At 42.9% G+C, this 23730-nt stretch overlaps 2 protein-coding genes and 1 long non-coding RNA gene across 3 annotated transcripts in view; 1 reads left to right on the top strand and 2 right to left on the bottom strand.

Moving 5' to 3' along the window:
* si:ch211-198n5.11 (methylcrotonoyl-coenzyme A carboxylase 2) overlaps positions 1–9396 on the top strand; it is a 53980-nt gene extending 44584 nt beyond the window's left edge. Inside the window, exons 9-12 of the mRNA XM_061883822.1 lie at positions 2447–2603; positions 6266–6388; positions 8797–9024; positions 9095–9396. Of these exons, the coding sequence (XP_061739806.1) occupies positions 2447–2603; positions 6266–6388; positions 8797–9024; positions 9095–9181 (595 nt within the window). The 3' untranslated portion in view covers positions 9182–9396. The remainder of the gene's footprint in view (positions 1–2446; positions 2604–6265; positions 6389–8796; positions 9025–9094) is intronic.
* LOC133540850 (uncharacterized) overlaps positions 1–13688 on the bottom strand; it is a 50583-nt gene extending 36895 nt beyond the window's left edge. Inside the window, exon 1 of the long non-coding RNA XR_009803740.1 lies at positions 13530–13688. This is a non-coding gene — a long non-coding RNA (uncharacterized LOC133540850). The remainder of the gene's footprint in view (positions 1–13529) is intronic.
* Positions 13689–15205: 1517 nt separating this feature from the next.
* LOC133540847 (retinal Mueller cells isomerohydrolase-like) overlaps positions 15206–23730 on the bottom strand; it is a 41313-nt gene continuing 32788 nt past the window's right edge. The window contains exons 12-15 of the mRNA XM_061883817.1: positions 21533–21647; positions 18831–18925; positions 18611–18722; positions 15206–16063 (exon numbers count right to left, since the gene is read on the bottom strand). Of these exons, the coding sequence (XP_061739801.1) occupies positions 15918–16063; positions 18611–18722; positions 18831–18925; positions 21533–21647 (468 nt within the window). The 3' untranslated portion in view covers positions 15206–15917. The remainder of the gene's footprint in view (positions 16064–18610; positions 18723–18830; positions 18926–21532; positions 21648–23730) is intronic.

Genomic DNA, 23730 nt, shown 5'->3' with positions numbered 1-23730 from the left:
ACCGTAATTTGTCAAGCGTGAGCAAAAGCATTGCTAAAAAAAAAAAGTAGCATTACTGCTAATATGTAGCATCATTTGAAAAGTCACCTGCTGTGATTACTCCGCATGTCAACATCTCCATTCGGTGCCACACCAACAAATTGCCGAGGCAACCATTTCCACATCAACACCGTATGAAAAAAAAAAAGTCTACAACAAAAGATAACGTCCGCAGGAACCTACCACATAGCGAAGGACATACACTATTTGATTTCCTATTATGCAGCTTATTTTTATTTGACAGTTATTGGAATATATTGTGTGACATAATGCACAAAAGTGCACTTTATTGGTTTCAAACAATTGTAGTGGCGTTCCGTACAAAAATTGCACTTTAATTTAGTGTTGTTTTGATAAGTCATCTTAGTGACATCATGCACAAAAGTGCACTCACAGCTTGTTTTAAAATGTCTCTGACAATCTTGCACTTTCTGTTTTGAAATGACATGTTGGGGCCACTGCTTAATAAATACAGTTTTGCTAAATTGACTTAGTTGGAATTTCCCTCTCTGCGTGAAAGTTTAAAAGTAGCATATATTAATGCAGTATGAAGAAGAATGTTTTAATGTAGACACATAGAATCATCATACTGCTGTGATTATATGCATCAAGTGTTCATTCAAGGCTAAGGCAAAATATGGAGATATATATGGTGTATCGTGACATGGCCTAAAAACATCGAGATATTACAAAAAGGCCATATCGCCCAGCCCTAATTTAACCTTTGTGCAATCCCAGATTTAACCCCCAATTCCAACCCTTGATGCTGAGTACCAAGCAGGAAGTTAATGGCTCCCATTTTTATCGTCTTTGGTATGACTCGGCCGGGGTTGGAACTCACAACCTACCAATCTCAGGGTGAACACTCTAACCACTTGGCCACTGATATGTCTGCATATATATGTGTATATGTATGTATATATGTATACAGCAGGGGTCACCAACCTTTTTGAAACCAAGAGCTATTCTTGGGTACTGATTAATTAATGCGAAGGGCTACCAGTTTGATACACACTTAAATAAATTGTATTTCTGTCTGTCATTCCGTCATACATTTTTTTTTTCCTTTTACAGAAGGTTTTTGGTAGGGAATAAATGATGAAAAAAACACTTAATTGGACGGTTTAAAAGAGGAGAAAACAGGAAAAAAATGAAAATTACATTTTGAAAAAGTTTATCTTCAATTTCGCCTCTTTAAAATTCTAAATTCTACCGAAAAAAAGAAGAGAAAAACTAGGTAATTTGAATCTTTTTGAAAGAATTTAAAAAAGAATTTATGGAACATCATTAGTAATTCTTCCTCATTAAGATTAATTTTAGAATTTTGATGACATGTTTTAAATAGGTTAAAATCCAATTTTCACTTTGTTAGAATGTATAACAAATTGGACCAAGCTATATTTCTAACAAAGACAAATCATTGTTTCTTCTAGATTTTCCAGAACAAAAATTGTAAAAATAAATTTAAAACACTTTGAAATAAGATTTAAATTTGATTCTACAGATTTTCTAGATTTGCCAGAATATTTTTTTTGAATTTTAATCACAAGTTTGAAGAAATATTTCACAAAGATTCTTCCTCAAAAAAATAGAAGCTAAAATGAAAAATTAAATTAAAATGTATTTATTATTGTTTACAATAAATAAATAAAAATTACTTGAACATCGATTAAAATTGTCAGGAAAGAAGAGGAAGGAATTTAAAAGGTAAAACGTGTTTAAAAATCCTAAAATCATTTTTAAGGTTGTATTTTTTCTCTAAAATTGTCTTTCTGAAAGTTATAAGCAGCAAAGTAAAAAAATAAATGAATCTATTTAAACAAGTGAAGACCAAGTCTTTCAAATATTTTCTTGGATTTTCAAATTTGAGTTTTGTCTCTCTTGGAATTAAAAATGTCGAGCAAAGCCATTTTGCTAGTAAATAAATACAATTTAAAAAATTGAGGCAGCTCACTGGTAAGTGCTGCTATTTGAGCTATTTTTAGAACAGGCCAGCGGGCGACTCATCTAGCATACAGTATGTGTGAGTTCTATAAACGCAACCAATTCATTCCTTCTTTCTTTCATTCCATCTCAGTAGGCAACGTAAAATGTATATTTTTCTTCTACCTGTACTTGTGGACTGTATCCAAATCAATGACATCAATTACCCAACCTCAATTATTCCACACTGCAACTTATTTTCAGAACTGTTTCGTATTTTCCCATTATAAATAAAAGGCCATAAAACGCAAAACAAAATATTCCAAACCTTAAGTTGTTAAAATATTTCAAGCGTTGAAAGTAAAAAAATAATACTTTAATGCTCACTTTAATGAGCATGTTACATCACTGCTGTGTCCAAAACATTTTAAATGATGATGAAAACTGTTCTGAAGAGTTCACGTGTCACTTTCTGTGCTTCCAGTCACCTTGTAGGAATAGTCGCCAACAACGGACAGCTGTCCTATAAATCTGCCCTGAAAGGAAGCCACTTTGTCCAGCTGTGTGACCAGAGAGACGTCCCACTCCTCTTCCTCCAGAACACTGCACCCTCGGCAGCACTCACCCTCTCCTCAACGCAGGTACACACCCTCTCCTCAACACAGGTACACACCCTCTCCTCAACGCAGGTACACACCCTCTCCTCAACGCAGGTACACACCCTCTCCTCAACGCAGGTACACACCCTCTCCTCAACACAGGTACACACCCTCTCCTCAACACAGGTACACACCCTCTCCTCAACACAGGTACACACCCTCTCCTCAACGCAGGTACACACCCTCTTCTCAACACAGATACACACCCTCTCCTCAACACAGATACACACCCTCTCCTCAACGCAGATACACACCCTCTCCTCAACGCAGATACACACCCTCTCCTCAACACAGATACACACCCTCTCCTCAACACAGATACACACCCTCTCCTCAACACAGATACACACCCTCTCCTCAACGCAGGTACACACCCTCTCCTCAACGCAGGTACACACCCTCTCCTCAACGCAGGTACACACCCTCCCACTGCTGGTGGTGTAAAGTACACGGCAGGGCTGGAAGGTATGCAGCCACGTACCAGGTAGTTAACGTAAAGGTACTGTATCCGTTTAGTGCTTGATTTGAGCCAGTGTCACGTTGCCATCCATCTTCTTCCGCTTATCCGAGGTCGGGTCGCGGGGGCAGCAGCCTAAGCAGGGAAGCCCCGACTTTCTTCTCCCCAGTCGCTTGGTTTAGCTCTTCCCGGGGGATCCCGAGGCGTTCCCAGGCCAGCCGGGAGACATAGTCTTCCCAATGTGTCCTGGGTCTTCCCCGTGGCCTCCTAGCGGTTGGACGTGAAATGTCTACATTTTAAAGCATGTCCATCCATCCATCCGTCTTCTTCCGCTTATCCGAGGTCGGGTCGCGGGGGCAGCAGCCTAAGCAGGGAAACCCAGACTTTCTTCTCCCCAGCCACTTGGTTTGGCTCTTCCCGGGGGATCCCGAGGCGTTCCCAAGCCAGCCGGGAAACATAGTCTTCCCAAAGTGTCCTGGGTCTTTTCCATGGCTTCCTACCGGTTGGACGTGAAATGTTTACATTTTAAAGCATGTCCATCCATCTTCTTCCGCTTATCCGAGGTCGGGTCGCGGGGGCAGCAGCCTAAGCAGGGAAGCCCAGACTTTCTTCTCCCCAGCCACTTCGTCTAGCTCTTCCCGGGGGATCCCGAGGCGTTCCCAGGCCAGCCGGGAAACATAGTCTTCCCAACGTGTCCTGGGTCTTCCCCGTGGCCTCCTACCGGTTGGACGTGAAATGTTTACATTTTAAAGCATGTCCATCCATCTTCTTCCGCTTATCCGAGGTCGGGTCGTGGGGGCAGCAGCCTAAGCAGGGAAGCCCAGACTTTTTTCTCCCCAGCCGCTTGGTTTAGCTCTTCCCGGGGGATCCCGAGGCGTTCCCAGGCCAGCCGGGAGACATAGTCTTCCCAACGTGTCCTGGGTCTTTTCCATGGCCTCCTACCGGTTGGACGTGAAATGTTTACATTTTAAAGCATGTCCATCCATCTTCTTCCGCTTATCTGAGGTCGGGTCGCGGGGGCAGCAGCCTAAGCAGGGAAGCCCAGACTTTCTTCTCCCCAGCCGCTTGGTTTAGCTCTTCCCGGGGGATCCCGAGGCGTTCCCAGGCCAGCCGGGAGACATAATCTTCCCAACGTGTCCTGGGTCTTTTCCATGGCCTGCTACCGGTTGGACGTGAAATGTTTACATTTTAAAGCATGTCCATCCATCCATCTTTTTCCGCTTATCCGAGGTCGGGTTGTGGGGGCAGCAGCCTAAGCAGGGAAGCCCCGACTTTCTTCTCCCCAGTCGCTTGGTTTAGCTCTTCCCGGGGGATCCCGAGGCGTTCCCAGGCCAGCCGGGAAACATAGTCTTCCCAAAGTGTCCTGGGTCTTTTCCATGGCCTCCTACCGGTTGGACGTGAAATGTTTACATTTTAAAGCATGTCCATCCATCTTCTTCCGCTTATCCGAGGTCGGGTTGTGGGGGCAGCAGCCTAAGCAGGGAAGCCCAGACTTTCTTCTCCCCAGCCACTTGGTTTAGCTCTTCCCGGGGGATCCCGAGGCGTTCCCAGGCCAGCCGGGAAACATAGTCTTCCCAAAGTGTCCTGGGTCTTTTCCATGGCCTCCTACCGGTTGGACGTGAAATGTTTACATTTTAAAGCATGTCCATCCATCCATCTTCTTCCGCTTATCCGAGGTCGGGTCGCGGGGGCAGCAGCCTAAGCAGGGAAACCCAGACTTTCTTCTCCCCAGCCGCTTGGTTTAGCTCTTCCCGGGGGATCCCGAGGCGTTCCCAGGCCAGCCGGGAGACATAGTCTTCCCAAAGTGTCCTGGGTCTTCCCCGTGGCCTCCTACCGGTTAGACGTGCCCTAAACACCTCCCTAGGGAGGCGTTCGGGTGGCATCCTGACCAGATGCCCGAACCACCTCATCTGGCTCCTCTCGATGTAAAGGAGCAGCGGCTTTACTTTGAGTTCCTCCCGGATGGCAGAACTTCTCACCCTATCTCACGGCGAAGGAAACTCATTTCGGCCGCTTGTACCCGTGATCTCATCCTTTCGGTCATGACCCAAAGCTCCTATGTCTCCCGGCTGGCCTGGGAACGCCTCGGGATCCCCCGGGAAGAGCTAAACCAAGCGGCTGGGGAGAAGAAAGTCTGGGCGTCCCTGCTTAGGCTGCTGCCCCCGCGACCCGACCTCGGATAAGCAGAAGATGATGGATGGATGCTTCGTTTTGGAACATTTCATGGTTAAGCCACCTGCTGGCAGGTGAGGCACTGTCTCACTTGCCTCACCTGACAGCACATCACCGACTCACGACAGATGTTTTTTTTTAATTAATTTTTTTTTAATTTGTGATTGCCGCTGTTCATTCGCTCACAATTACGTAATGCAAATAACGCTTAAAAAAAAAAAAACAGCACCGTTGTATTGCAGACTCAACATAAATTCTTGTTAAAATAGAAGTAGAAGCATTTAAGTCTCATCTTAAAACTCATCTGTATACTCTAGCCTTTAAATAGACCTCCTTTTTAGACCAGTTGATCTGCCGCTTCTTTTCTTTCTCCTATGTCCCCCCCTCCCTTGTGGAGGGGGTCCGGTCCGATGACCATGGATGAAGTACTGACTGTCCAGAGTCGAGACCCAGGATGGACCGCTCGTCGGGACCCAGGATGGACCGCTCGCCTGTATCGGTTGGGGACATCTCTACGCTGCTGATCCGCTTGAGATGGTTTCCTGTGGACGGGACTCTCACTGCTGTGTTGGAGCCACTATGGATTGAACTTTCACAGTATCATGTTAGACCCGCTCGACATTCATTGCTTTCGGTCCCCTAGAGGGGGGGGGTTGCCCACATCTGAGGTCCTCTCCAAGGTTTCTCATAGTCAGCATTGTCACTGGCGTCCCACTGAATGTGAATTCTCCCTGCCCACTGGGTGTGAGTTTTCCTTGCCCTTTTGTGGGTTCTTCCGAGGATGTTGTAGTCGTAATGATTTGTGCAGTCCTTTGAGACATTTGTGATTTGGGGCTATATAAATAAACATTCATCATCATCATTAAAATTGATTTAGTAATTTATGACTGGCCTCAGGCGGGCCGGACAGGGACACATGTGGTCAGGTCTGCTTTAAGGGAAGGTTCATTGTTCCGGACTTTGAAAACCTCTTCATATCTGATTATTTCTCTCCATTCTCCTTTCTGTCTTTCAGGCGGACATGAACAGCAATTGCCTGAAGGCTCAAGGTTCAATGATGTCAGCAGTGGCTTGCGCCTCAGTGCCCAAAATCACCGTGGTGATAGGAGGTTGTCACGGCGCCGACAGCTATGCAATGGTGAGGTAAACTACTCCTGCTGGGTTTTATTGGCACCGTACTTTTTTATTTGTCCTGCCGGTCTTTAGTATGACCGCACAATAAGTAGAACTGCCAACCATCAAGTGCATGTTTGAGGACGTACATTTAGTGTAGTGGTTAACGCAGCTGTGTTTGAGCAGCTATCAATCCAGGGTGTAGTCCATCTTTTGTTCACGGTCAGCAGGGTCTCCCAACTGGCGGCTTGGGGGTCAAATCCGGCCCAGGGATGACACCTTACCGGCCCCCGAGTTCAGTTCGATTCTTGGGAAGGCCATTCTAAAACTTTAATTCTAGCCTGATTTAGCCATTCCTTTACCACCGTGTGTTTGGGGTCATTGTTAGTTTGTCGCTACATCTGTAAGTGCAAGTTAAAGCTCTACTATGCAAAGCGAAAGCCATTTATCAACAACATCCAGAAACGCCACCGACTTCTCTGGGCCTGAGATCATCTAAGATGGACTGATGCAAAGTGGAAAAGTGTTCTGTGGTCTGACGAGTCCACATTGCAAATTGTTTTTGGAAATATTCGACATCCAAAGGGGAAGCGAACCATCCAGACTGTTATCGACGCAAAGTTCAAAAGCCAGCATCTGTGATGGTATGGGGGTGCATTAGTGCCCAAGGCATGGGTAACTTACACATCTGTGAAGGCACCATTAATGTTGAAAGGTACATACAGGTTTTGGAACAACATATGCTGCCATCTTTTTCATGGACGCCCCTGCTTATTTCAGCAAGACAATGCCAAGCCACATTCAGCACGTGTTACAACAGCGTGGCTTTGTAAAAAAAAAAATAAAGAGTGCGGGTACTTTCCTGGCCCGTCTGCAGTCCAGACATGTCTCCCATGGAAAATGTGTGGCGCATTATGAAGCGTAAAATATGACAGCGGAGACCCCGGACTGTTGATCGACTGAATCTCTACATAAAACAAGAATGGGAAAGAATTCCACTTTCAAAGCTTCAACAATTAGTTTCCTCAGTTCCCAAACGTTTATTGAGTGTTGTTAAAATCAATCAATCAATCAATGTTTATTTATATAGCCCCAAATCACAAATGTCTCAAAGGACTGCACAAATCATTACGACTACAACATCCTCGGAAGAACCCACAAAAGGGCAAGGAAAACTCACACCCAGTGGGCAGGGAGAATTCACATCCAGTGGGACGCCAGTGACAATGCTGACTATGAGAAACCTTGGAGAGGACCTCAGATGTGGGCAACCCCCGCCTCTAGGGGACCGAAAGCAATGGATGTCGAGCGGGTCTAACATGATACTGTGAAAGTTCAATCCATAGTGGCTCCAAGACAGCAGTGAGAGTCCCGTCCACAGGAAACCATCTCAAGCGGATCAGCAGCGTAGAGATGTCCCCAACCGATACAGGCGAGCGGTCCATCCTGGGTCCCGACGAGCGGTCCATCCTGGGTCTCGACTCTGGACAGTCAGTACTTCATCCATGGTCATCGGACCGGACCCCCTCCACAAGGGAGGGGGGGACATAGGAGAAAGAAAAGAAGCGGCAGATCAACTGGTCTAAAAAGGAGGTCTATTTAAAGGCTAGAGTATACAGATGAGTTTTAAGGTAAGACTTGAATGCTTCTACTGAGGTAGCATCTCGAACTGTTACCGGGAGGGCATTCCAGAGTACTGGAGCCCGAACGGAAAACGCTCTATAGCCCGCAGACTTTTTTTGAGCTCTAGGAATCACTAATAAGCCGGAGTCTTTTGAACGCAGATTTCTTGCCGGGACATATGGTACAATACAATCGGCAAGATAGGCTGGAGCTAGACCGTGTAGTATTTTATACGTAAGTAGTAAAACCTTAAAGTCACATCTTAAGTGCACAGGAAGCCAGTGCAGGTGAGCCAGTATAGGTATATATGTATGTATATATGTATATAAAGGTATATACAGTACAGGTGTAATGTGATCAAACTTTCTTGTTCTTGTCAAAAGTCTAGCAGCCGCATTTTGTACCAACTGTAATCTTTTAATGCTAGACATGGGGAGACCCGAAAATAATACGTTACAGTAATCGAGACGAGACGTAACAAACGCATGGATAATGATCTCGGCGTCTTTAGTGGACAAAAGAAAAGGTGATGTAACACAGTGGTGAACATGCCCTTTCCCAACTACTTTGGCACGTGTTGCAGCCATGAAATTCTAAGTTAATTATTATTTGCCAAAAACAAATAAAGTTTATTAGTTTGAACATCAAATATCTTGTCCTTATAGTGCATTCAACTGAATATGGGTTGAAAATGATTTACAAATCATTGTATTCCGTTTATATTTACATCAAACACAATTTCTCAACTCATATGGAAACAAGGTTTGTATTAAGTCGATGACATTTCCATTATTTTGTGGTTGTCTTTAGTGCGGGCGGTCCTTCGACCCCAACTTCCTGTTCGTGTGGCCCAATGCCAGAGTGTCCCTGACCGCCGCCGGTCACGTGGGCGCGCTGCTTCACCGCCACACTGATCAGGAAGAGAGGCGGAACATAGAGAAGGAGCTCAACAGGACGTTGGAGGAGGAGAGCTCAGCGTTTTTTTCCTCCGGACGACTCTGGGATGACGGAGTCATTCTGCCACAAGACACACGGCGGGTAAAAAAAAACATAAAACACGTTTTTTGCCTAATAAATTGTTTTGGTTGAAACGAGTGTGCATCTGCAGGTTGTCCGAGACTGTCTGAATATCATCCAGCAGCAGCAGTATCAACTTTCAACGGAGAAACCGAGATCGCCACTTCTACGGATTTAAAAAACATCTATTTCGGAATGTCTTTTGGAGCATTTTTGATCATCTGCCATTTTTGATCAGATTAGGGGTGAACGAGTCCTTCTTGGATCAGGAGGAACTCGGTTGTGGAGGACTCGCACCTTCAGGTTCCTCGGACCACCGATGTGAGACATGACAGGCTGGTTGGTCGTTGAGAACAATGATTCATTTTGCAATAAACCTCATTTCTTGCTCTGCTCTGGTAAGTCGCGCTCTTTCAGTTGCTTTTCAGCTGTCCTCTCGCGTCTTTGTCTCTGTTTCTGTCTTCCCCGACCACATCCTTCTCAGCTGCTGCCCCTTTTATAGAGTGACACGTGATCAGACCATTTATGCACCTGTCGCCGATCTCGGAGCATGCCTCGCTGCAGGGCTGCAGACCACGCCTCCACACATCGATATTATCTGGACTAGATTTGGTTTGAGTCAAATTTCACATCCTACTTCCTGAGTGTTGAGTAAACGGGTTTCTTTTCATTAATATGACTGTCAGGCCATTATTCTTCTGTATGTTTCTGTGCATGCTTTGGTGCCTTTTTTAAAAGTGACTGTTTGGAGCAAAAAGAGTATAAAGTCATTAATAATGCATTGTAATATACAACCTAGTATCTCAATTTAAGAGTGGTGTGAGATTAGACCGATTTTGGGCGCACCGGATTATAAGGCGTCATAATATGATTTATATTGCTCAATTTAACACTTCTTTATGGTCTAATGGTGGTTCTTTGGTCAAAATGTGGCATAGATCAGAGTCAGGTGTGTTGGTTTCCTGACATGGACTTGTTTCTTCATTATTGTCCACAGGTTTAAGTCAGGACTTTGGGAAGGCCATTTTAAAACATTAATTCAAGCTTGATTTAGCCATTCCTTGACCACTTTTGAGGTGTGTTTGGGGTCGTTGTCCTGTTGGAAACCCCCAACTGTGCCCAAGACCCAACCGGGCTGATGATTTGAGGTTTTCCTGAAGAATTTGGAGGTAATCCACCTTTTTTATTGTCCCATTTACTCTCTGTGAAGCACCAGTTCCATTGGCAGCAAAACAGGCCCAAAGTATAATACTACCACCACCATGCTTGACGGTAGGTATGCTGTACCTTTTGTCCTTCAAACATATTGCTGGGTGTTGTGGCCAAACAGCTCCATTTTTGTTTCATCTGACATGGACCTTCTAGAGGAAAATTATGACGCAAACCTTCCTAATGCTGATGAGAGTATTTAACAAGCACCGTTTTGTCCTACTGATTTCAGAAGTCCTTGAACTCATCGTAGTATGTTTACATGAACTTTGTGTTTCATGCCACTCCTCCTTTGTCTCATTTTGTTCATCAAATGTTTTATGCTGTGCGTGAATGCACAAGAGGTAAGCTTTGTTGATGTTATTGATTTGTTGGAGTGCTTATCAGGCATGTTTGGTCAATCCATGACTGCAAGCTAATCGATGCTAAGATGCTATTTTGGTTAGCTGTATGTACATATTGCATCATTATGCCTCGTTTGTAGATATATATGAGCTCGTTTAATTTCCTTTACTTATGTCTTGTGTGTTTAATTTACATTTGCATGTCTCATGACACATTGTACTATTGGCTGCATTTCCGATAGTTGCTTGTGTGCCATGTTGTTCCAGACCACAGCAAACATTACCCAGCTTGCAAAGATTGTGTAACCTATTTTTATGGGCTTGCTTCTTTGCGATGTTAAGTTCCCGTTACAAGCTGTTACACAGTACATGCCTCGAGCTCTTATTTTGAAGAGCGGAAGTGATGACACGTTTTGATTGATTGATTGATACTTTTATTAGTAGATTGCACAGTTCAGTACATATTCCGTACAATTGACCACTAAATGGTAACACCCGAATAAGTTTTTCAACTTGTTTAAGTCGGGGTCCACGTTAATCAATTCATGGTAAACGTGGGGGTGGAGTGGAGTTTCGAAAACGAACGCTCCACCACAACATGTCACCACTTGTGTAACCTATTTTATGGACTTGCCTCTTTGCGATGTTAAGTTCCCGTCATAAGCTGTTATACAGTATATGCCTTGTGCTCTTATTTTGAAGAGCGGTAGTGGTGACAAGTGGCGGTGGAGCGAAGCTTCGAGAACAAAACGCTCGACCACAACGTGTCTCACTTATGTAGCCTATTTTTTATGGACTTGCCTCTTTGCGATGTTCAATTCCCGTTATAGGCTGCTATACAGTATATACCTCGAGCTCTTATTTTGAAGGCGCGAAGAGCGGAAGTGGTGACACGTTGCAGTGGGCGGAGTTTTGGAAAAAAAACAAAAAAAAACGCTCCACCGCAACGTGTCACCACTTGTGTAACCTATTTTTATGGTTTTGCCTCTTTGCGATGTTAAGTTCCAATCATAAGCTGTTATACAGTATATGCCTCGTGCTCTTATTTTGAAGAGCGGAAGTGGTGACAAGCGGCGGTGGAGCAAAGTTTCGAGAACAAACGCTCGACTACAACGTGTCTCCACTTATGTAACCTATTTTTTATTGACTTGCCTCTTTGCGATGTTCAATTCCCGTTATAGGCTGCTTTACAGTGTATGCCTCGAGCTCTTATTTTGAAGGCGCTAAGAGCAGAAGTGGCGACACGTTGCAGTGGGCGGAGTTTTGGAAAAAAAAAACGCTCCACCACAAGGTGTCACCACTTGTGTAACCTATTTTATGGTTTTGCCTCTTTGCGATGTTAAGTTCACGTCATAAGCTGTTATACAGTACATGCCTTGAGCTCTTATTTTGAAGAGCGGAAGTGGTGACAAGTGGCGGTGGAGCGAAGTTTCGAAAACAAAAGCTCGACCACAACGTGTCTCCACTTATGTAATCTATTCTTATGGACTTGCCTCTTTGCAATGTTCAATTCCCATTATAGGCTGCTTTACAGTGTATGCCTCGAGCTCTTATTTTGAAGGCGCGAAGAGCGGAAGTGGCGACAAGTTGCAGTGGGCGGAGTTTTGGGAAAAAAACAAAAAAAACGCTCCACCACAACGTGTCACCACTTTTGTAACCTATTTTTATGGACTTGCCTCTTTGCGATGTTAAGTTCCCATCATAAGCTGTTATACAGTATATGCCTCGAGCTCTTATTTTGAAGAGCGGAAGTGGTGACAAGCGGCGGTGGAGCGGAGTTTCCAAAACAAACGCTCGACCACAAGGTGTCTCCACTTATGTAACCTATTCTTATGGACTTGCCTCTTTGCAATGTTCAATTCCCGTTATAGGCTGCTTTACAGTGTATGCCTCGAGCTCTTATTTTGAAGGCGCGAAGAGCGGAAGTGGCGACACGTTGCAGTGGGCGGAGTTTTTGGGGGAAAAAAAAAAAAAACGCTCCACCACATGTCACCTATTTTATGGACTTGCCTCTTTGCGATGTTAAGTTCCCGTCACAGGCTGTTATACAGTATATGCCTCGTGCTCTTATTTTGAAGAGCGGACGTGGTGACAAGTGGCGGTGGAGCGAAGTTTCGAGAACAAACGCTCAACCACAAGGTGTCACCACTTTTGTAACGTATTTTTATGGACTTGCCTCTTTGCGATGTTAAGTTTCCGTCATAAGCTGTTATACAGTACATGCCTTGAGCTCTTATTTTGAAGAGCGGAAGTGGTGACACGTTGCGGTGGAGCGGAGTTTCGAAAACAAACGTTCCGCCTCAACGTGTCATGCCTTGAGCTCTTATTCTGAAGGCGCGAAGAGCGGAAGTGGCGACAAGTTGCCGTGGACCGGCGTTTCGAACACAAACGAGTTTTCATAATGTTTTATAATGTTGTATATTGTTGTTTGTTTTACTGTTTGTAATTGTTAAAATTTATAAATAAACCTTTAAAAAAAAAAAAGAACACAAACGCTGCACCGCAACATGTCACCACTTCCGCTCATTGCGCTTTCAAAATAAGAGCTGAAGGCATATGAATGAATGGCATATACTGTGTAACAGTTTATAACAAGAACGTAACTTCACAAAGAGGCAAGTCCATAAAAATAGGCTACAATTGTAATACATATATTAAAAGAAGACACCCTACTGTTTCCTAAAACTTGGACACATATTTATACCTTTTTGGCCGTAACCTCCATTTTACTAATGACTTCCAATTGTGCAAAAATGCGTAGAATACAAAATAAAATACATTCGTCGACAAAGATTTGCGTCAAACTTTGATAGCAGGCTAATATCGACACTTACATCGTGTGTTGCCTTCATTAGAAGACGCATATAAGGCTTTTATTTTGGTTAACATTTTGGGTTGCCAAACCCTGGACTCGAGCATGCAATGTAATTCTATTTAACAGTATTAATAATATGGAAAACAAGTGTAACTTACCCCTGAAGTGGATGTCCAGCGTCACTGCCGGCAATCGTCATGATGACGACAGGCGAGTTTTAACTTCTCGTCACATCTTTGCCTTCAAGTCTCATTCAGCAGGTGTCATAATGAACAAAACAGACATTCATTTCCCGTCAGCGACCGATGGGGGCAAAAGTGGCGCCCTGCGTGAGAAATCAGCGAAGGTAGACAGATGAAGAAGAAAAAGGGACTTTGCAACGACCAATCAAATGAGCTCTGGGGAGCGCGGGGTGTGGTCATAGAAATCGGCAATTCATGCGGGTGCTGACGAGACGCGGGGCCGCCATCTTGGAGTGGTGATCCCGCTCCACTCAGTGCAATTCATAAGGCAGAAGCAATGAACTAATTCATCATACCTGACTGAATAACACTGATTTTCACGCGTTTTTTGTTGTCATACTTGTAGCTATAATAAAGGACACATGTTTTGTCGTGTTTTAATATTCATAGTTTGCTTAACAGTAATAGAATATTCCATACACCCTCTTTTCCCCCAGACATGTCCTCTTTTGCGGGGCTGTCTGGGCTGTCCGGGTGGGGTTTCTTAAATGCCTCAAATGTCCGGCGTTTTGAGTCAAAGTTGAGTGTATTTTCAATGCACGTCCAGGGTTAAGAAAGGGTTGAAAACAAAAATTGTGATGGTGTGCGAGTGAGAGAGTGGATTGATTGACATACTTGCCAACCCTCCAGATTTTCCCGGGAGACACCCGAATTTCAGTGCCTCTCCTGAAAATCTCTTGGGGCAATCATTCACCCGAATATCTCCCGTGATAGTAGGCTAATATAACTAATATAAACACTTACGTCATATGTTGTCTTCATTATAACACTTACATAAGACTTATAAAGTCATTTTGATAGTAGGCTAATATAGCTAATATGGATACTTACGTCATGTGTTGCCTTCATTATAAAACTTTTAAAGTCATTTTGATAGTAGGCTAATATAGACATGTCATGTGTTGCCTTCATTATAAGGCTTATATAAGACTTTTAAAGTCATTTTAATAGTAGGCTAATTTAACTAATATGGACACATACGTCATCTGTTGCCTTCATTATAACATTTATACAAGACTTTTAAAGTAATTTTGATAGTAGGCTATTATAACTAATATAGACACTTACGCCATGTGTTGACTTCATTTTAAAACTCTAAGACTTTTAAAGTCATTTTGATAGTAGGCTAATATAGACACTTACATCATGTGTTGCCTTTATTACGACACAAATATACTTTTAAAAGTTATTTTGATAGTAGGCTAATAAGCTGATAAAGACACTTACGTCATGTGTTGCCTTCATAAGACTTTTAAAGTCATCAACTGAACATGTTGGATTATAAACAAACTGATCAATTCCGTGCAACCAAGTGTGTTCAAGTAAAGTACAAGCAGAGCTGTAATACCGTCCTGAATCCAGCAGAGGGCGCTGTCTCACAAGTCAATCCATGGAATATGTGTGTATAAATGACACAATATGTAACTGCTTATGTCAGCAGATTAAATTAGGAGCCTTTGTTTGTTTACTTACTACTAAAAGACAAGTTGTCTTGTGTGTTCACTATTTTATTTAAGGACAAACATGCAATAATAAACATGTTTAATGTACCCTAATAAGATTATTTTGTTAAAACAATAAAGCCAATAATGCATTTTTTGTGGTCACCTTTATTTAGAAAAGTATCGAAATAATTTTGGTACCAGTACCAAAATATGTGTATCGGGACAACACTAGTATACAGAATCATTAAAATTGCCAAAAATGCACAAGTGTAGCTCGGGTGGTAGAGTGGCCGTGCCAGCAACTTGAGGGTTCCAGGTTCGATCCCCGCTTCCCTCATCCTAGTCACTGCCCTTGTGTCCTTGGGCAAGACACTCCCAGTGCCCACCCACACTGGTTTAAATGTAACTTAGATATTGAGTTCCACTATGTAAATGCGCTTTGAGTCACTAGAGAAAAGCGCTATATAATTAAAATTCACTTATTTCAGTATAGTGATGCGGGTTTTACTGATGGAACGTATTGTATTGGATAATTAACACTGATGAAGGGTCTTCATACAAAATATAATCATAATTAATAACGACAGCTTATTTATATTATTATTAATTTAAACTCATATTCTTGCATATTTATATTAAATGTCTGCATTTTTTTGTAAAAAAAAAAAAAATAAAAAAATAAAAATCACACCAACTGATGTAAAAAAAAATAGGCTTAACAACGCCAAAGGTTATAATAATAAAAGTGAGGCTCAACAGTATACATTTTGAGCTCATTTCCAATCTAAAAATGGAATAGCAGACACGACGACTATTGAATACTGACATGCGTGTCACATATTTGGGAAGGACTTGAGCATCATGGTTTGTAGAAGCCGTGTAAGGTCACTGGGAAGATGGCCTCCACCTCTGCCCTGGCCAGCTCCGTCAGTCTTCTGGCATCCAACACCAGCAGGAAGCCTGGTCTTTCTGCTCCTGGCTTCACGACAATACTCAGCAACACACCTAATGAACGCACACAAACACACACATACACACACACACCCACACACAGGTGAGCCAACTTCCGGCGCCCCTTAAAAAAGTGGAAAAAAAACGCAAAAGCCATAGCACACACAAAGAACACACAAGACTTGCAACAGAGTCAATCTAAAAAATCCCTAATTTTGATAGATTTCACCACATGGGGTGCAAAAGAGACATTCTCTGTTAGATGCAATGGTTTTCCGTATTGGGACCATGATTTATGTCCTAACTTGTTCACCGGTCCTCATATGGATGGTACTTTTCCTTACAAAGAACACACAAGACTTGCAACAGAGTCAATTTGAAAAATCTCTAATTTTGATAGATTACACCACCAGGGGTGCAAATGAGACATTCTCTATTAGATGCAATGTTTTTTTTTCCGTACTGGGACCATGATTTACGTCCTAACTTGTTCATCGGTCCTCATATGGACGGTACTTTTCCTTGCTGGTGTCTCAAGACGGGTAAAAATACAAGAATGAACACACACAAACACACGCGCACACACACACACGCACTGACGGGTCAGCCAACTTCCGGCCCCTCTTAAAAATGTGCGAAAAAACGCAATAGCCAGGCACACACAAACAAGTTACAAAGAACACACAAGACTTGCAACAGAGTCAATTTGAAAAATCTCAAATTATTTTGATACATTTCCCCTCCAGGGGTGCAAATGAGATATACTCTATCAGATGCAATGGTTTTCAATGTTGGGACCATGATTTATTTCCTAACTTGTTCACCGGTCTTCGTATGGACGGTACTTTTCCTTACAAATAACACACAAGACTTGCAACAGTCAATTTAGAAAAGCCCTAATTTGGATGGATTTCACCACTAGGGGTGCATATGAGACATTCTCTATTAGATGCAATGGTTTTCCGTATTGGGACCATGATTTATGTCCTAACTTGTTCACCGGTCCTCATATGGACGGAACTTTTCCTTGTGGATGTCTCAAGAAAGGTAGAAATACAAGAACACACACACTCACACAAATCCACACACACAAACACACACACACACAACACACACACACACGCACACGCAACCACACACACTGACGGGTCAGCCAACTTCCGGCACCCCTTAAAAATGTGCGAAAAAACACAATAGCCACAGCACACACAAACAAGTTACAAAGAACACACAAGACTTGCAACAGAGTCAATTTGAAAAATCTCTAATTTTGATACATTTCACCTCCAGGGGTGCAAATGAGACATTCTCTATCAGATGCAATGGTTTTCAATATTGGGACCATGATTTATTTCCTAACTTGTTCACCGGTCCTCATATGGATGGTACTTTTCCTTACAAATAACGCACAAGACTTGCAACAGAGTCAATTTAAAAAAATCCCTAATTTTGATAGATTTCACCACCAGGGGTGCAAATGAGACATTTTTCTGGTAGATGCAATGGTTTTGCGTATTGGGACCATGATTTATGTCCTAACTTGTTCACCGGTCCTCATATGGATGGAACTTTTCTTTGTGGATGTCTCAAGAAAGGTAGAAATACAAGGACACACACACACACACACACACACACACACACACACACACACACACACACACACACACACACACACACGGATCAGTCAACTTCCGGCACCCCTTAAAAATGTGCGAAAAAACGCAATAGCCACAGCACACACAAACAAGTTACAAAGAACACACAAGACTTGCAACAGAGTCAATTAGAAAAATCTCTAATTTTGATAGATTTCACCACCAGGGGAGCAAATGAGACATTCTCTATTAGATGCAATGGTTTTTTACGTTTTGGGACCATGAATTATGTCCTAACTTGTTCACCGGTCCTCATATGGATGGAACTTTTCCTTACAAATAACGCACAAGACTTGCAACACAGTCAATTTTAAAAAATCCCTAATTTTGATAGATTTCACCACCAGGGGTGCAAATGAGACATTTTCCTGGTAGATGCAATGGTTTTGCGTATTGGGACCATGATTTATGTCCTAACTTGTTCACCGGTCCTCATATGGACGGAACTTTTCTTTGTGGATGTCTCAAGAAAGGTAGAAATACAAGGACACACACACACACACACACACACACACACACACACACACACACACACACACACACACTGACTGGTCAGCCAACGTCCGGAGCCCCTTAAAAAAGTGGAAGAAAAACGCAATAGCCATAGCACACACAAACAAGTTACAAAGAACACACAAGACTTGCAACAGAGTCAATTTGAAACATCTCTAATTTTGATAGATTACACCACCAGGGGTGCAAATGAGACATTCTCTATTAGATGCAATGGTTTTCTGTATTGGGACCGTGATTTATGTCCTAACTTGTTCATATGGACGGCATTTTCCTTACAATGAACACACAAGACTTGCAACAGAGTCAATTTGAAAAATCTCTAATTTAGATACATTTCACCAAGTAAATGAGACATTCAATGGATTTCCAAACTGGGAACATGATTTATGAGTTCATCTGGAGTCTAAGTAGAAGCTGGTGTTATTCATACCGTCATCCTCCTGTGCAGCTCCTGGAGTTGGTACAAACAGAGGCTCAGACGGGTAACATTCGTCCTCCTGCCACACCAACGTCTCTTTGGTCTGCACGTTTAATTTGACGATCTGCAAGAATCGGCATCGGACGCGTTTCTCAACAAAACGTTACACGTCTGACGGGGAGCCCATCAAGTTGAGGGGCCCTCGGATGAGTTCCTGAACAAACGTCCTTACCTTGTCTGGGATGAAGTGGTTGAGTCCCAGGCCGTAAGTGAAGGAATATTTCTTCCCGCGACAGTGAGAGTAATTAATCTGGGGAAACTCAAATGCTGAATTCAGACAAAAGAGATAAAAGGAACAATAAATAATGTAAAGTTATGTGCATTCACCCATTTAGTACTTTTTCCACGGTCTTATTTACATTCAAAACTGAAGTATTCTGAATGGACAACTATGGAAGGTCAAATGGGACAAAGGTATATATTTTTTTTATATTTACTTTAATGTGTCATTAAGTAATTATGACCGGAATTAAAAGTGCATTTAATCATTAATATTATTTAATCATGATGGATTTAATTAATTGTTTCATAAACCTGCGTGTCAGTGTTTTCAAACTCAGCCAATCAAAGTCAGAGGGCGGGGCTAACATCAAGTATTTGCCTTCACACACTGAAGACCTGGTGTTGTATCGAGTTCAGGTCAGGACTCTGTGCAGGCCAGTCAAGTTCATCCGCACCAGACTCTCTATGGACCTTGCTTTGTGCACTGGTGCACAGTCATGTTGGGAGAGGAAGGGGCCCGCTCCAAAAACTGTTTTCACACGGTTGGGAGCATGGAATTGTCCATAATGTTTTGGTATCTTGGAGCATTCAAAGTTGTTGTTTTTTTCGGGGGGAGGGTGGGGGGGTTTTGTCATGTTTTTGGAGCGGGCTTTTTGGGTTGGATTAGATAGATGGATTAGATAGTACTTTATTTATTCCGTCAGGAGAGTTCCTTCAGGAAAATAAAAATTTTCAGCACAATCCCATTCAAGATCAGACAAACATTACAGGGAGACAGAACAGGATCGCTGACGGGTCTGCCGGCTTCCAGCACCCATTACAAAAAAGATGAGATACAGGTAAACAAGGGGGTGTAATGGGAGAAAAAAAGGGCAGTAATTCTAAGTGTATATTGTGTTTTTTATGTTGATTTAATTAAAAAAGAAAAAAAAAAACATTAATAAAAAATTATTCTGCGGCCCAGTACCAATCGAGAGGATGGGGACCACTGCTTTAGACTGTTGGATAAAAAAACAAGGCCTGCTACACCCAGAGAATGTAGCAGTTAAAGTTGAGGAATGTACTGAAGTTTTCTAAATTATTAGAAAACCAAAGAAACTTTTTGTTTCTTTGGTTATTTTGGAACTTCGGCCATGATAGTAAGTAATTTCACGTAGGCATTCTTCTTCTTCTTTTAGTTTTCAAGCAGCCCGCGGGCTTTTTAACGAACGGGGAAAGGAGCAGTGACGTATGCCATCCTTCCTACAATAACTCGTCGAGCCTTAGTACTTTTCTTTACTGAGCCTTTTTTTTGTTGTCATTATTGACCTGATAGTACTTAATCCAGCGAAGAAAACCAAAGCAATGTTGATCCTAACTGTCCTTTTATCCGAGTACGCTCAGTTTTTCTTTTTTTGTCTCCTCAGACAAAACTTTTCGTTTCTTTGGTTGTTTTGGAACTTTGGCCATGATAGTACTAATTGCACGTAGGCATTCTTCTTCTTCTTCTCCAGTTTTCTAGCAGAACGCAGGCATTAATGTCAACTCCTGTCTTTTTAACGAACGGGGAAAGGGGCAGTGACGTATGCCGTCCTTTCAACAATAACTCGTCTAGCCTTACTGTTTTTCTTCACAATGCCTTTTTTTAGACAGCATTGTTCAAAGGCTGACCTGATAGTACTTAAACCAGCAAAGAAAACCAAAGCAATGTTGATCCTAACTGTCCTTTTATCAGAGTACACAACATTTTTTTTTTCGTCTTCTCAGACAAAACTTTTTGTTTCTTTGGTTGTTTTGGAACTTCGGCCATGATAGTAGTAATTGCACGAAGGCCTTCTTCTTCTCTAGTTTTCTAGCAGCACGCAGGCGTTAACGTCAACTTCAGTCTTTTTAATGAATGGGGCAGTGACATATGCCGTCCTTCCTATAATAACCTGCCGAGCCTTACTATTTTTCTTTACCGTGCCTTTTATTTTATTTTTTTAGACAGCATTGTTCAAAGTCTGACCTGATAGTACTTAAACCAGCAAATAAAAACAAAGCAATGTTGATCCTAACTATCCTTTTATCCAAGTATGCTCAGTTTTTGTTTTTTTTGTCTCCTCAGACAAAACTTTTCGTTTCTTTGGTTGTTTTAGAACTTTGACCATGATAGTAGTAATTGCACGAAGGCATTCTTCTTCTTCTCTTCTAGTTTTATAGCAACACGCAGGCGTTAACGTCAACTCCCGTCTTTTTAACGAACGGGGTAAGGAGCAGTGACGTATGCCGTCCTTCCTACAATAACTCGTCTAGTCTTACTATTTTTCTTTACTGAACCTTTTTTTTTGTCATTATTATTCAAAGGCTGACCTGATAGTACTCAAACCAGCAAAGAAAAGCAAAGCAATTGATCCAAGTTGATCCTAACTGTCCTTTTATCTGAGTACGCCCAATTTTTCTTTTTTGTCCCCACAGACAAAACTTTTCGTTTCTTTGGTTGTTTTGGAATTTCGGGCCATAATAGTAGTAATTGCAGGTAGGCATTCTTTTTTTTTTTTAAGTTTTCTAGCAGCAAGCAGGCGTTAGTGTCAACTCCTGTCTTTTTAACAAATACCGTGTCTTCTTTTGTTTTTGTCAGCATTGTTCAAAGACTGACCTGATAGTACTTAAACCAGCAAAGAAAACCAATACCTTGTCTTGGTTGTGACAAGATGACTTCAGGTTCCAACCAGATAGTTCCGTCACTACGAAGAACAGCCGTCGCAGTCGTGTAGGACAGAGAGACCAAGTTCTTTCCTTGGTCCTCCTAAAATGTAAAGAAAAAGATACTGTGATCCCACAAAATACTTAAATTAAATAATTGAATTGTGATGTGATGTGATTGGGGCGGTATAGCTCGGTTGGTAGAGCGGCCGTGCCAGCAACTCGAGGGTTCCAGGTTCGATTCCCGCTTCCGCCATCCTAGTCCCTGCCGTTGTGTCCTTGGGCAAGACACTTTACCCTCCTGCTCCCGGTGCCACCCACACTGTTTTAAATGTATCTCAGATATTGGGTTTCACTATGTAAAAGCGCTTTGAGCCACTAGAGAAAAGTGCTATATAAATATATTTCACTATAATTCACTTGTGAAGGAAAAAGACAGGAGGGAACAAAACGAAGGTGTATCAAACAGAAGCAGGACTAGATTGCGATCTAGTGATTTGTTTACTTATTACCTTAGTCTCTAAATATTATTAAAACTATCACAGGTCTGTGTTATGTTCAAAAGATGAATATCCTTTTTTTACATATCTTAGGTTGGTAGGTTTCTTGTCGTTGCCCAAGTACAACAAAACTTTGATTTCAGCACAAACCCGTTCAATATTAGACAAACAAACAGTGTGCAGGGTTACGGAACAGGAACGCCGATGGTTTGCCACAAGGCGCCCCGTAAAAAGTGGAAAAAAGGTAAACGCTGGGGGAGTATGGGTGAAAAAAAAATACAATCTGAGAAATATATATATTACAACATACATCTCGAGACTTGCAACAGAGGGGAGGGAGTGTGGGGGCCACAGTGGCTGGCTGCAGCTCTTCAGGCGCTGCCCAGCGGTCCATCTCCCCTAAGGGTTTCGCGTCAAAGACGTTGGGTTGGGGGATGGGGGACGTGTGTGTGTGGCATATATTTTTTTTTGAGTTGTGAGTTTGAACTCACAACCTACCGATCTCAGGGCGGACACTCTAACCACTAGGCCACTAAGTAGGAACAGGAACGCTGAAAGGTCGCCACCAGACGCCCCGTAAAAGATGGGAAAAAGGTCAACGCTGGGGGAGGATGGGTAACAAAAATACATTCTAGACTGGGGTCCTAAGGGGGCCCAGTCTGGAGTGGGTAAAAAGACCTCCATAGCAAAGCTCATATACATATTACAACATACATCTCGAGACTTGCAACAGAGGGGAGGGAGTGTGGGGGCCACGGTGGCTGGTTGCAGCTCTTCAGGCGCTGCCCAGCGGTCCATCACCCCTAAGGGTTTCGCGTCAAAGACGTTGGATTGGGGGATGGGGGATGTGTGTGTGTGGCATATATTTTTTGTGGATGCATGAGTGTGTGTAAGCTCTGTGGACTTGATGTCGTTCAGCCGCTAGATAAAATATTAAAGTACCAATGTTTGTCACACACATACTAGGTGTGGTGAAATTATTCTCTGCATTTGACCCATCACCCTTGATCACCCCCTGGCAGGTGAGGGGAGCAGTGAACAGCAGAGTTGGCCACGCCCGGGAATCATTTTTGGTGATTTAACCCCCCAATTCCAACCCTTGATGCTGAGTGTCAAGCAGGGAGGTAATGGGTTTCATTTTTATCGTCTTTGGTATGACTCGGCCGGGGTTTGAACTCACAACCTACCGATCTCAGGGCGGACACTCTAACCACTAGGAACAGGAACGCTGATAGGTCGCCAGCAGACGCCCCGTAAAAGATGGGAAAAAGGTCGACGCTGGGGGAGGATGGGTAACAAAAATACACTCTAGACTGGGGTCCTAAGGGGGCCCAGTCTGGAGTGGGTAAAAAAACCCTCCATAGCAAAGCACATATACATATTACAACATACATCTCGAGACTTGCAACAGAGGGGAGGGAGTGTGGGGTCCACAGTGGCCGGCTGCAGCTCTTCAGACGCTGCCCAGCGGTCCATCTCCCCTTAGGGTTTCGCGTCAAAGACGTTGGGTTGGGGGATGGGGGATGTGTGTGTGTGGCATATATTTTTTTTGAGTTGTGAGTTTGAACTCACAACCTACCGATCTCAGGGCGGACACTCTAACCACTAGGCCACTAAGTAGGAACAGGAACGCTGAAAGGTCGCCACCAGACGCCCCGTAAAAGATGGGAAAAAGGTCAACGCTGG

This window comes from Nerophis ophidion, linkage group LG22 (assembly GCF_033978795.1).
Source record: "Nerophis ophidion isolate RoL-2023_Sa linkage group LG22, RoL_Noph_v1.0, whole genome shotgun sequence".
NCBI lineage: Eukaryota > Metazoa > Chordata > Actinopteri > Syngnathiformes > Syngnathidae > Nerophis > Nerophis ophidion.
Note: the sequence above shows the minus strand (reverse complement) of the source record. Positions and strands in the feature narration are given on the sequence as shown.